Genomic DNA, 13,219 nt, shown 5'->3' on the forward strand with positions numbered 1-13,219 from the left:
TAGAGCTGAATGGAAACAGTAATAAAGACATAGAGCAATTCAGGGATGCATCTGGACACCCTCTACACAAGGCCACCCAGCCTACTGGGAAACTACAGTACCGAAGGGGATATGCAGAAATGACAGAGTAAACCATGAGTTCAGAAACGTGGAAGCAGTGGATACAAAGCTCTATCCTTTCCAGAAAAATCAAAAGCTGTCTGAGCCACACACAAGAGTATTTCTCCCAATTATAACTTAAGAAATCTGATACTATTATATTAAGTTTCACAATACCTGTTGAGAAAAGAAGTGACTGGAAATAGAAACAAAAACTCAAGTGTGTGGCTGACATATACACCAAAGGAAAATTCTAGGTACGTTCAGAAAACAAACCAGCTGACTTCAATGAACAAACACAAACGGCTTAGTGGAGGTTTGCCTTGGTTTCCTCCTGTCTCCTTTCTCCTGGGCTGAGAAGGTGGTACCCTCGGCAAGCACAGTAAAGATGTGTTCAGACTCAGAAAACAAAACACAAATGGATGGAGACATGTTAAATGAAAATCAAACCAAACAGAAGGAAATTTGTACAGATAATAACCTGCTGTGAGGAGGCAAAGCTTACAGTTTTGGGGACTTCGTATGCTATCTGGGTTGAGACACCTCCCATGTCGAGAATACCGGCTGTTCTTTTACGGAGAATGGCTTTGCTGCTTTCGCTACCAGGGATGTTAACTTCCACAACTGCCTCATCATCTGGAAAGAACAAGAAACAGCCACTGGAATGGAACAATTGCAGAGAATCGGGATCTTGTGAAGAGTCATCGTGCTTTGATGGTGGGTGCAAGTGTATCTAGGCAGACCCAGCTTGCTCTTCCCCACTAAGATCAAGTTTACTGTGTGACACAGCAGCACCTCCCACTCTGCTCCTACACACCCAGCTGTGTCACAACACTCAGCTCCTTTTTTATGCTTTGCATGAAATAGAAAAAGCCATAATTTCCAGTTAGATACATTCGTTGGAAACACGATACTTACCATCTTCAATATGCTCGAATCGTCCAAGGACAAAATTAATGCCAATCCAAGCATACACACCTAGAGACGTTATAAGAAGAGTAAAGTTTAAAAATATTTTATATAATCCTGATCACTGCAGTCAGTGCAAACATTTATTTCATTCCCTGATAAGCTGTGAAAACATTATCTGAAAAAATACATTTCTATTGAGGTATTACCTTTTCCTAGTGGTTTTCCAAGAACTCTCAGCTTTTTTTTTTTTTTTTTTTTTTTTTTTGTGGTATGCGGGCCTCCCTCTGTTGTGGCCTCTCCCGTTGCGGAGCACAGGCTCCGGACGCGCAGGCTCAGCGGCCATGGCTCACGGGCTCAGCGGCCATGGCTCACGGGCCCAGCCGCTCCGCGGCATGTGGGATCCTCCCATAACGGGGCGCGAACCCGGTTCCCCTGCATCGGCAGGCGGACGCGCAACCACTGCGCCACCAGGGAAGCCCTCAGCTTTTAATTTTGTAGTTTCATACCATTTGTGTGGGTTGAAAATATAATTCCCTAGGCACTCCTGTTCCTTTGAAATTTATAGGTTGTTTTGAAATACTGGAGTTTTCACTTTTTATGAGGTTAAACCTATCAAGTACAAGGTTTTAAAGACAAGTGAACTCTAACCCTTCCATTCTTTTATCTCACACTTTCACTCAGTTCCCAAGTCTGATTCTCTTTTTATAACATTTTCTACATCGGATCATCACCCATTTTCATTACTGCCTTGATTTAAGCTGGTACAGAGACTGAATTGACTTTCCTGCCCCTACTCTCCCACTCCAACCCATGCTATCCTCTGCTGGGCTGATCTACAGAACAAAGACCAAACTCCACAGCCCAACAATTCGAGACCTGTCTAACTTGTTTTTAATTGAATAAATTTGGCATGTAACATTGTGTAAATTAAGGGGTACAGTGTGTTACTTTGATACGTTTATATATCGTAATATGATTGCCCTTGTAGCGATATTATTATCACATTACATCATTATAGTACAGTATTATTGTCTATATTCACTACACTGCGCATTAAGTCTCTATGGCTTATTTACCCACTGTTACAAGTTTCTACCCTTGAACAGCATCAATCTTATCTCCTGACCCCATCCCCTAGTAACCAACATTTTACTGTCTTTTTACACATTGGACTTTTTCAGATTCCACAAATAAGTGATATGATACAGTACTTGTCTTTCTCTGACTTATCTCGCTCAGCATAATGTGCTCAAGGTCCATCCATGTTGTCAAAAACAGCAGGATATCCTTCCTCCTTTCTCATGGTTGAATAAGATTCCATTGTGTATATCCACCACATCTTTTTTTATCCATCTGTCTGTTGATGAACATTTGGGTTGTTTCCGTATCTTGGCTATTGTGAATAATGCTTCAATAAACATGGGAGTACATGCATCTTGTCAAAATTCTATTTTCATTCCCTTTGGGAATATATCCAGAAATGGAATTGGTGGATCGTATGGTAGCCCTATTTTTATTGAGAACTTATTTTATTGAGGAACCTCCATACTGTTTTCCATAGTGTTGGACAAATTTTCATTCCCACCAACAATGTATAAGCGTTCCCTTTTCATCACATTCTCACCAGCACCTGTTGTCTCCTAACAGGTGTGAGGTGATAGCTCACTGTGGGTTTGATTTGTGTTTGCCTGATGATTAGTGATGTGGAGCATCTTTTCATATGCCTGTTGGCCATTTTGACACACTCTTTTGAAAATGTCTTAGTTCTTCTGCCCATTTTTTTTTTTTTTTTTTTTTTTTTGCGTTACGCGAGCCTCTCACTGTTGTGGCCTCTCCCGTTGCGGAGCACAGGCTCAGTGGCCATGGCTCACGGGTCCAGCCGCTCCGCGGCATGTGGGATCTTCCCGGCCCAGGGCACGAACCCGTGTCCCCTGCATCGGCAGGCGGACTCTCAACCACTGCGCCACCAGGGAAACCCTGCCCATTTTTAAACCAGATTTTTTGGGTTGTTGTTATTAAGTTGTATAAGTTCTCTATATATTTTGGATAGTAACCACTTACATGATAGATGGTTTGCAAAAAGTTTCTCCTATTCTGTAGGTTGTCTTTTCATTTTGTTAATTATTTCTTTTGCTGTACAGAAGTTTCTGAGTTTGATGTAGCCCACTTGTTGATTTTTGCTTTTGTTGTTTGTGCTTTTGGTGTCATATCCAAAAAAAACATTGCCATGACCAATAGATGAGCTTCTTCCTTTCTTACTGAAGTTGTATGGTTTTGAGTCTTATGTTTAAGTCTTTGATCTGTTTTGAGTTAATTTTTGTGAATGGTGTGAGACAGGGGTCCAATTTCATTGCTCTGCATGTGTTTCTCCAGTTTTCCCAGCATCATCTGTTGAAGAGACTGTTTTTTATCCTTTGAGCTTTCTTGGCTCCCTTGTCAAACAGTAGTTGACCATATATGCCCGAATTTAATTCCAGGCTCTGAACTGTTCCATTGGTTGCTATGTCTATTTTTGTGCCAGCACCATACTATTTTTATTACTATGGCTTTGCAGTATAGTTTGAAACCCAGATGCCTGATTGGCTTTGTTCTTTTTTCTCAGGATTGCTTTGGCTATTCAGGGTCCTTTGTGGTTCCACACAAATTTTAGGATTGTTTCTTCTATTTCTGTGAAGAATGTCTTTGGTATTTTCACGGGGATTGCACTCAATCTGTAGATGGCTTTGAGTAGTATGGCCATTTTAACGATATCAATTCTTCTGATCCATGAACACGGGACATCTTTCCATTTGTTTATGGCTTTGATTTCTTTCAGCAAAGTCGTTTAGTTTTCATTGTACAGATCTTTCACTTCCTTGGTTAAATTTATTCCCAAGTATTTTACATTTTTAGTGCTTCTGTGACTGCGATCATCTTCTAGATTTCTTTTTTAGATGCTTCATCATTAGCATAAAGGAATGCAACTAATTTCTGTATGTTGATTTTGCATCCTGCCACTTTAATGAAATAGTTGATTAATGCAACAATTAACCAATATTTTTGACTGTGTTTTTAGGATTTTCTTTATATATGAACATATCATCAGCAAATAGTGATGATTTTACTTCTTTTCTAATTTAGATGTATTTCTTTGCTTTGCCTAACTGCTGTAGCTAGGACTTCCAATATTATATTGAATAGGAGTAATGAGAGTGGGCATCTTTGTCTTATTCCTGATCTTGGAGGAAATACTTTTGGTTTTTCTCCATTGAGTATAATGTTAGCTGTGAGTTTGTCATATGTGGCCCTTAATATGTTGAGGTATGTTCCTTCTACACCTGATTTTTTAAGGGTTTTTGCTTGTTTGTTTGTTTTACCATGAAAGGATGCTGTATTTTGTCAAATGCTTTTTCTGCATCTGTTGAGATGAAGTGATTTTTATCTTTCATTTTATTGATGTATTAACATTTACTGATTTGCATATGTTGAATCATCCTTGTATCCCAGGGATAAATCCCACTTGGTCATGGTGTATAATCCTCTTAAGGTGTTCTTGAATTCAGTTTGCTAATATTTTGCTGATTTGTCGAGAATTTTTGCAGCTATATTTATCAGGATGTTCGTCTATAGTTTTCTCTTCTTGTGGTATCTTTATGTGGTTTTGGTGTCAAGGTCATGCTGGCTTTGTAGAATGAGTTTGGAGTATTCCCTGCTCCTTTCTGGAAGAGTTTGAGGAGGATTGATGTTTTCTTTAAATGCTTGGTAGAATTCTCCAGTGAAGCCATCTGGTCCTGGAATTTTCTGTGTTGAAGTTTTTTTGATTACCAATTCAATCTCTTCACTGATTACCAGTCTGGTCAGATTTCCTATTTCCTGATTCAGTCTTGGAAGGTTGTGTGTTTCTAGAAATGTATCCGTTTCTTCTGGCTTATGTAATTTATTGGCATATAATTGTTCATAGTAGTCTCGTGATTCTATGTATTTCCGTAATATCAGTCGTAATGTCTCCTCTTTCATTTCTAACTTGGAGTCTTTTTTTTCTTAGTCTGGCTAAAGGTTTGTCAATTTTGTTTATCTTTTCAAAGAACCAGCTCTTAGTTTCGTTAATCCTTTCTATTGTTTTTCTGGTCTCTGTTTCATTTATTTCTGCTCTAACCTTTATTATTTCTTTCCTTCTGCTAACTTCTGGCTTAATTTGGTCTTCATTTTCTAGTTCCTTAAGGTGCAAAGTTAGGTTGTTTGAACTCTTTCTAATTTCTTAATATATGCATTTATCGCTATAAATTCTCCTCTCAGAACTGCCTTTGCTGCATCCCATAATATTTGATATGTTGTATTTCCATTTTCATTTGTTCTGAGATACAGTAAGTCCCCTACCTACAAACCTTCAAGTTGCAAACTTTCAAAGATGTGAGCATGCATTCGCATGTCCAATCACATAAGTTAATTCACATGTCTGGCATACACCGCCATGTGTGTGCATCCTTTACAAGTAGCTGTGCTTTTGTGCACTTTACTGCACAGTACTGTATGGAATACAGTAGTATAGTATTTTTATTTCAAGCCCAAAACCTGTGCCATCAATGTCAGATGTGAGTGAAATTGCAGCTTGCCCTCTGTCTCCTATTGCTGACAATCCTTCAGCTCTACCATCTCCCACCCCCTCTCCCTACTCCAGTCAGGAACTCTTCTTGCCTGTTCACTCCATGCCAGCCCCTGTATGCCAGCTGTTGTACCATACTACTGCTTTTCAAGGTACTATATTGTAAGATTTAAAATGTTCTTTATTTTTTGTTTGTTGTTTTTTATGTATTATTTGTGTGAAAAGTATTATAAACCTATTACAGTACAGTACTATAGAGCTGATTGTGTTAGTTGGGTACCTGTGCTAACCTTGTTGGACTTATGAACAAACTGGACTTAGGAACATGCTCTCGGAATGGAACTCATTCATGTGTAGGGGACTTACTGTAATTTTTAAATTTCTCTTTTGATTTTGATTTCTTCTTTGACACACTGGTTGTTGAGAAGTATGCTGTTTAGTTTTCACGTATTTGTAGATTTTCCAGCTTTCTTCATGTTGCCGATTTTTTGTTTTATACCATTGTGGTCAGAAAAGATAGTTGGTATGATTTCAATCTTCTTAAGTTTGCTAACATTTGTTTTGTGTCCTCTCACATGATCTATCCTGGAGAATGTTCCATGTGCACTTGAGAAGAATGTGTATTCGGTTGCTGTTGGATGGATTGTTTTGTATATGTCTGTTAAGTTTGCTTGTCCTGGTTCAATTCCAATGTTTCCTTGTTGATTTTCTGTGTGGACAATCTATCCATTGATGATAGTGAGGTACTGAAGCCCTTACTAATGTTGTATTTTTGTCGACTTCTCCCCTAAGACCTGTCAGTATTTGCTTAATATATTTCGGTGCTCAGCTGTTGGGAGCATATACATTTACAATTGTTATATCTCCTTGATGTATTGACCTCTTTGTCATTATATAAGGATCTTCTTTGATACCTGTTATCCTTTTTGTCTAGAAGTCTATTTTGTCTGATATAACTATGTCAGCTTTCTTTTGGTTTCTATTTGCTTGGAATATCATCTTTTATCCTTCCACTTTGAGCCTATGTGTGTCTGTAGAGAGGAAATGAGTCTCCTGTAGACAGTGTATAGTTGGGTCATTTTTTTTTTTTTTGATCCATCCAGTCATTCTGTGCCTTTTGATTGGTGAGCCCAATCTATTTACATTTAGAGTAATTATTTATGTGTAAGGATTTACTATTGCCATTTAATCTTTTGCCTTCTGGTTGTCTCTCCATTGTTTCTTTTTCCTTCTGTTTCTGTATACCTTTGAAAGTTCAGGGTTTTCCATGGTGATTTGCTTAGTTTCCCCCTTTTTTATGTTACTTATCTCTGTTCGGATTTTTACTCTGTGGTTACCAAGAGGTTTACATAAAATATCTCACAAATAGTCCTTTTTCTGCTGATAACAATTTATCTTCATTCACCTGTAAAGGTCCCATCCTTTTACTTTTCCCCTTTTATATTTTTCATGTCACAAATTCTTTTTATGCTGCAATTTTGTTACCAAGTTGTAGTACCTATAGTTATTCTTAATGCTCTTTTCCTTTAACCTTTATGCTATAATTGTTTAATACACTATTCTAAAAAAGAGTTAGTTTTCTAATTCCATTTATCACCTTAATCAGAGTTCTGTGTACTTTCATCTTTTCACTTCAGCTTGAAGAGCTCCTTTCCACATTTTTTGTAGTCTAGTGGTGGTGAACTCCCTCAGCTTTTGTTTATCTGGAAAAGCCTTTACTTCTCCTTCATATCTGAAGGATAACTTTTACTGGATAGAGTATTCTTGGTTGGCAATTTTTATCTTTCAATACTTTGAATATGTCATTCCACTCCTGGCCTATAGCGTTTCTCCAGAGAACTCTGGTGATAGCCTAACGGGGTTTTTTTGTAGGTTACTGTCTTTTTTTCCCTGGCTGCATCTAAAATTTTTTCATCACTGACTTTGGACAGTTTTAATATAATGTGTCTTGGATAAGGTCTTTCGTGTTGAAATAACGAAGTGTTCCATCAGCTTTTGGACTTGTATATCCAGTTCCTTCCTCAAGTTTGGGAAGTTCTCAGCTATTATATCTCTGAATTCTCACTGCTCCCTACTCTCTCTCTTCTCCTTCTAGGATATCCATTCATCTTACATTGGCTTTTCTAATGAAGCCTGATAGTTTTCATAGGGTTTCTCCACTTTTTAAAAATCTTAGTTCTCTCTCCTCTTCCACCTGAAACGTTTCTATATTCCTACCCTTGAGCTCACTTGTTCTCTCTTCATCTGATGTGCTCTACTTTCAATGCTTGTTAATGCATTCTTCATCTCATTTATTGAGTTCTTCAGCTCTAGAATTTGTTTGGTTCTTTTTTAGAATTTCAATCTCTTTGCTAAATTTTCTGTTTGAAAATTTTATTCCTGAGATCACTGTACTGCCTTTCTGAGTTTTCTCGTACCTCATTGAATTTCTTCCTAATAGCTATTTTGAATTCTTTACCAGTTAGATTGCAATATTCCATGTCTTTAAGTTCTGTTGCTAGGAAAGTGTTTTTCTTCTTTTTGTGATACCACACTGCTTTGATTTTTCATAGTGTTTGATGAAAAGTGCCTCTGTCACTGCATTTGAAGTAGCAAATGACTTTCCTATTTAAGTAAAGCTTTGTTTACTATCATTCTAACAATTCAACACACTGGTCACTAGAAGCCTTTGTTTTGTTTTCTAGAAGGTGGCACTACAGCACAAGTTTTTGGTTTTTCTTACCTGAGCTGACTCATCACTAACGTTGGGAGTAGGAACATAAAAAAAGCCAGTGGAAAGGGAAAAAAATGGATGGTGACAGAGTTGGGGAGATGTGTGCTTAGCACCTGGGGCTTTGGGAGTGCCATAGCCCAGAAGAGGATCCTTGAGTGGAGGCGGGGGAGTCCCAGAGGTCTGTGGGCTGTCCTCTTGCTAGAATCCCAGGGCAGACAGCAAGAAACTTATTCCTTCAGCTCTCTCTGCCTTCCTCTCTTTTCTTTCTCTGCCCCCAGTTGCTGTGGTCTCTCCTCACAGAATCCCTCCAGCTGCAGTACTCAGCCAGGTAAACTCCCCACCCCAGCTTACCACCTTCACCCTCCACCTCCTCTGCCAGAGGTCGTGCTGGCCCACTGCCACGCCTGCTGCTCCTGGCCTGGCTCTGTAGCCTCCTCTGAGGTCCAATCCACCCATTTTCTTGGGCACTGATGAGTTGATTTCTTGAGTGTCCTAGTGTGCTGTGCAGAGGCATTTTTTTTTGGTTGTGGATGTCCAATTAGTTGTAAATCAAAGGGGAGAGAGAAAAGGAACCATGCACGCCACCATGATGCTGACATCACCAAGACCTGTCCAACTTTTAATATTACCACAACCTTTTGAAAGGGCCATCATCCCACCAAATTAAAATATTTTTATTCCTCTGTCCATAGTGCAGCTTTTCCGACCTGTGTTGACTCAAATCATTTCTTCTGCCTAGAATGAGCTTCGTATCCCTCTCTCAGAGTCCTAGCTTTACCATGATTTGGCATGCTGTGTTTATAATTATCCCTTGAGGCCCAGTTCAAACGTCACTTTCTCCATGATGCCCCTAGTTAGGAAAAAAAAAAGTCTTCTTCTTTCAAATTTCCATGATAGTTTTTCCTTATCTTCCTTATTGCATCTAAAACTGCCTTATATAAGCAGCTAACTGTGTACCTTACTTGTCAATAAACAGCTTGATGGCAATATGTGAATTTTGTCCAATTACTGGCGAAATGATAGATGATTTTAAATTAAATGCTTTTTGGTCTCCATTTCTAGCACGCTATTCCCCAAATAATTTCAGTGACTTGCCCTTTCATTCTCAAGTAGAATTATTTCTTTGAAAACAGAACATTTCCTCAGTGTATCAAAGTCAAGAATAATTTCCCCTTCCTAACAAGTAAATCAGTAGAAGGTTCCAACAGTTCAGTAATTATCATAATTCCAGAAAGCTGTATAACTTAGGCAAGGAACACAAAGCTTTTCTATCAAAACAAGTCCAAAATATACTTCCTAAATGTGATGAAGACAAACCAAGTTATTTTTTTAATGGCTTAATGTTTGGATTATAAAGACCAGTCAGGTAAGAAACTGGTTTTTCCATTAAAAAATTATAATATTTGAAGGCATGGTTTCCTAAATTTTAAGATGTTAAGAGTAATTTAATAAAGTGTACATGAGGAAGATGGGGAGGACTTAAAGGAATAGCTTCACAAATATCAAGTTGAAGACTAACATACCAACCTTCTTGTTTCCCTGAAATTACTTCTGCATGAGAGTCAGAAAACAGAAAGTCGAAGTGCACGGGGATGTCAGTCAGAAGGTCTTCTAGAATGGCTTTCTGTTGACTGTAAGACAATCCAAAAATTTACATATCAATATATTATATCCTGAATTTTTCTGTTTTAGAAAGAAAAAAAAAAACCCTATGGCTCTGGTATATCTTATGTGAAAAAAATAAATTTTAAAACCAAAGCAGTTCATTGAAAAGACTGTTTATTTTAAGAAGGAATTTTCATGTAAAATAGACAGCTAGTGGGAAGCAGCCGCATAGCACAGGGAGATCAGCTCTGTGCTTTGTGACCACCTAGAGGGGTGGGATAGGGAGGGTGGGAGGGAGACGCAAGAGGGAGGAGATATGGGGATATACGTATACATATAGCTGATTCACTTTGTTATACAGCAGAAACTAACACAACATTGTAAAGCAATTATACTCCAATAAAGATGTTTAAAAAAAAAAGAAGGAATTTTCAGAAGCTGTGTAAATTATGTGATTCTGAGATGTAAAACTACAACTGCAAACAATCCTTAAACTAATAAAACAGAAAATCAGTTTTTTTTAATGACAACTTTACTATTTATAGTCATAAATAAGTACATTAAAAGATATTTGGTGAGTTCTGACTAAGGGAATAGGTCTGGTACTACTCCAGATTTGAAAAAAGAATTTTTAATGTCTTCCTTTAGATGATGATGATGGTAGAGGAAGACAAGGAGGAGGGAGATGAGGGGGATGAAGAGGGAGAAAACCCACCACAGCCAATACCACCACCAGGCTGGCTGGCCCTGCCCTCGTGGGAAGGATCACCTTTCGGGGAGGATTCTCATTCCAGCTGTGCAGAGAATGTAGAGAGGGGTCTCTTTGTGTTTTGCCCGTGGTACATGCTCTGCAGCGAAGTTCAAGAGTGGAGAAATGTAATCACTGACTTTCTCTGGAGAGGTAGCAAACTCTGAAATGCCTACAGAAAAAGGACACTCATGTTAACAAGTAGATACTTTAGCTTATAAGGTATGCTTCTTCATAAACTGTCACTGTTTGCAGATGACATGATACTACACATAGAAAATCCTAAAGACGCCACCAAAAACTACTAGAGCTCATCAATGAACTTGATAAAGTTGCCGGATACAAAATAAACATACAGAAATCTGTTGCATTTCTATACACTAACAACGAACTATCAGGAAGAGAAATTACGGAAACAATCCCATTTACCATCACATCAAAAAGAACAAAATACCTAGGAATAAACCTACTTAAGGAAGTAAAAGACCTGTATTCTGAAAACTATAAGACACTGATGAAAGAAACTGAAGACAACACAGACAGATGGAAAGATAATACTGTGTTCTGAGACTGGAAGAATTAATACTGTTAAAATGACCATACTACCTAAGGCAATCTACAGATTCAATGCAATCCCTATCATTTTTCACAGAACTAGAACAAGTAATTTAAAAATTTGTATGGAAACACAGAAGAATCCGAACAACCAAAACAAACCCGAGAAAGAAAAGAACTGGTGGTATTACACTCCCTGACTTCAGACTATATTACAAACCTACAGTAATCAAAACAGCATGGTACCAGCACAAAACCAGACATATAGATCAATGGAACAGAATAGAGAGCTCAGAAATAAACCCACGCACTTACAGTCGCCTAATCTACAACAAAGGAGGCAAGAATATACAATGAAGAAAAGATAGTCTCATCAGTGAATGGTGCTGGGAAAACTGGACAGCTACATGTAAAAGAATGAAATTAGAACATTTTCTAACACCATCTACAAAAATAAACTCAAAATTGATTAAAGACCTAAATGTCAGACTAGAAACCATAAAGCTCCTAGAGAAAACATAGGCAGAACACTCTTTGACATAAAAAGTAGCAATATTTTTTTTGGAGCTGTCTCCTAAGGCAGAGGAAAGGAAAGCAAAAATAAACAAATGCAACCTAATTAAACATAAAAGCTCTTGCACAGAAAAGGAAACCATCGACAAAACAAAAAAGACAACCTACTGAAAGGGAGAAAATATTTGCAAGTGATATGACCAATAAGGAGTTAATATCCAACATATATAAACAGCTCATACAACTCAATATAACAAAAAGCAAACAACCTGATTAACAAATGGTCAGAAGACCTGCAGAGACATTTTTCCAAAGAAGACATACAGATAGATGGCCAACAGGCACATGAAAAGATGATCAACATCGCTAATCATCAGGGAAATGCAAATCAAAACCACAATGAGATATCACCTCACACCTGTCAGAATGGATATCATCAAAAAGACCATGAACAAAAAATATTGGCAAGGATTTAGAGATAAGAGAACCCTTGTACACTGTTGGTGGGAATGTAAATTGATGTTGCCACTGCAGAAAACAGTATGGAGGGTCCTCCAAAAACTAGAAACAGAACCACCATATGATCCAGCAATTCCACTCCTGGGTATATATCTGAAGGAAACAAAAACACTATTAGAAAAGATACATGCACCCCAATTTTCACAGCAGCATTATTTACAATTGCCAAGATATGGAAGCAACCTAAGTGTCCATCAACAGATAAAGATGTGGTATGTGTATGTGGTATGTGTATGCAATGGAATACTACTCAGCCAGAAAAAAGAATAAAATTTTGCCATTTGCAACAACAACATGGGTGCACCTGTAGGGTATCATGCTTAGTGAAATAAGTCAGGCAGAGAAAGACAAATACTGTTTATTATCACTTATTTGTGGAATCTAAAAAATACAACAAACTAGTGAATATAAAAAAAAAGAAACAGACTCACAGATATAGAGAACAAACCAGTGGTTACCAGTGGGGAGAGGGGAGGGGGAGGGGCAAGATAAGGGTAGGAGATTAAGAGGTACAGAAGAAAAAAAAGTTATGCTTTTTTAATGAGGCTAATTTGAGAGCAATTCACACTACACACCATACACTCCTAGTTTTTCCCTATCCCTCTGGCAACTCCTTCCACAGTGTCTCGGCTGTAAGTGATGGTGGTACTACCTGTTCAGTCCTATGCTCTCTTCTCAGTCATCACAGACCTAATTGAGCAACTATTGTGTGTCAGACACTTGGGATCAGCTGCACATGAGCTCATCCTCGCCCTTGAGAAACATGCCCCCACTGTCCTCAGCAAGTTCACTCACTCCCATGGCGGCCATCACCATCTATGCCTCAGATCTCCAAATCTTAATCGCAGCCATCCAGCTCTCTTCCCCAACCTCCAGATCAGTATGTAGTAACAGTCCACTGGACACAGCCATGTGCTTATCCTCACAGCAACATATGCAAACCCAAACTCAACTTCCACTATAAACCTGGCTC

At 38.3% G+C, this 13,219-nt stretch overlaps 1 protein-coding gene across 6 annotated transcripts in view; it reads right to left on the reverse strand.

Annotated features, from left to right (window-relative positions):
• The window catches only part of ENTPD4 (ectonucleoside triphosphate diphosphohydrolase 4), a 45,787-nt gene that overhangs the window by 16,669 nt on the left and 15,899 nt on the right, over nucleotides 1-13,219 (reverse strand). For 5 of the 6 annotated variants that reach the window (XM_007104127.4, XM_055087326.1, XM_024130772.3 and 2 more), the window contains 4 exons: nucleotides 10,681-10,831; nucleotides 9,834-9,937; nucleotides 1,018-1,077; nucleotides 581-735 (listed from right to left, as the gene is read on the reverse strand). In XM_007104127.4, coding sequence (XP_007104189.1) covers nucleotides 581-735; nucleotides 1,018-1,077; nucleotides 9,834-9,937; nucleotides 10,681-10,831 — 470 coding nt within the window. The remainder of the gene's footprint in view (nucleotides 1-580; nucleotides 736-1,017; nucleotides 1,078-9,833; nucleotides 9,938-10,680; nucleotides 10,832-13,219) is intronic. The other variant, XM_007104125.4, reaches the window with a different exon arrangement.

The sequence above is a fragment of the Physeter macrocephalus genome, chromosome 9 (assembly GCF_002837175.3).
Source record: "Physeter macrocephalus isolate SW-GA chromosome 9, ASM283717v5, whole genome shotgun sequence".
NCBI classification, from domain to species: Eukaryota; Metazoa; Chordata; class Mammalia; order Artiodactyla; family Physeteridae; genus Physeter; species Physeter macrocephalus.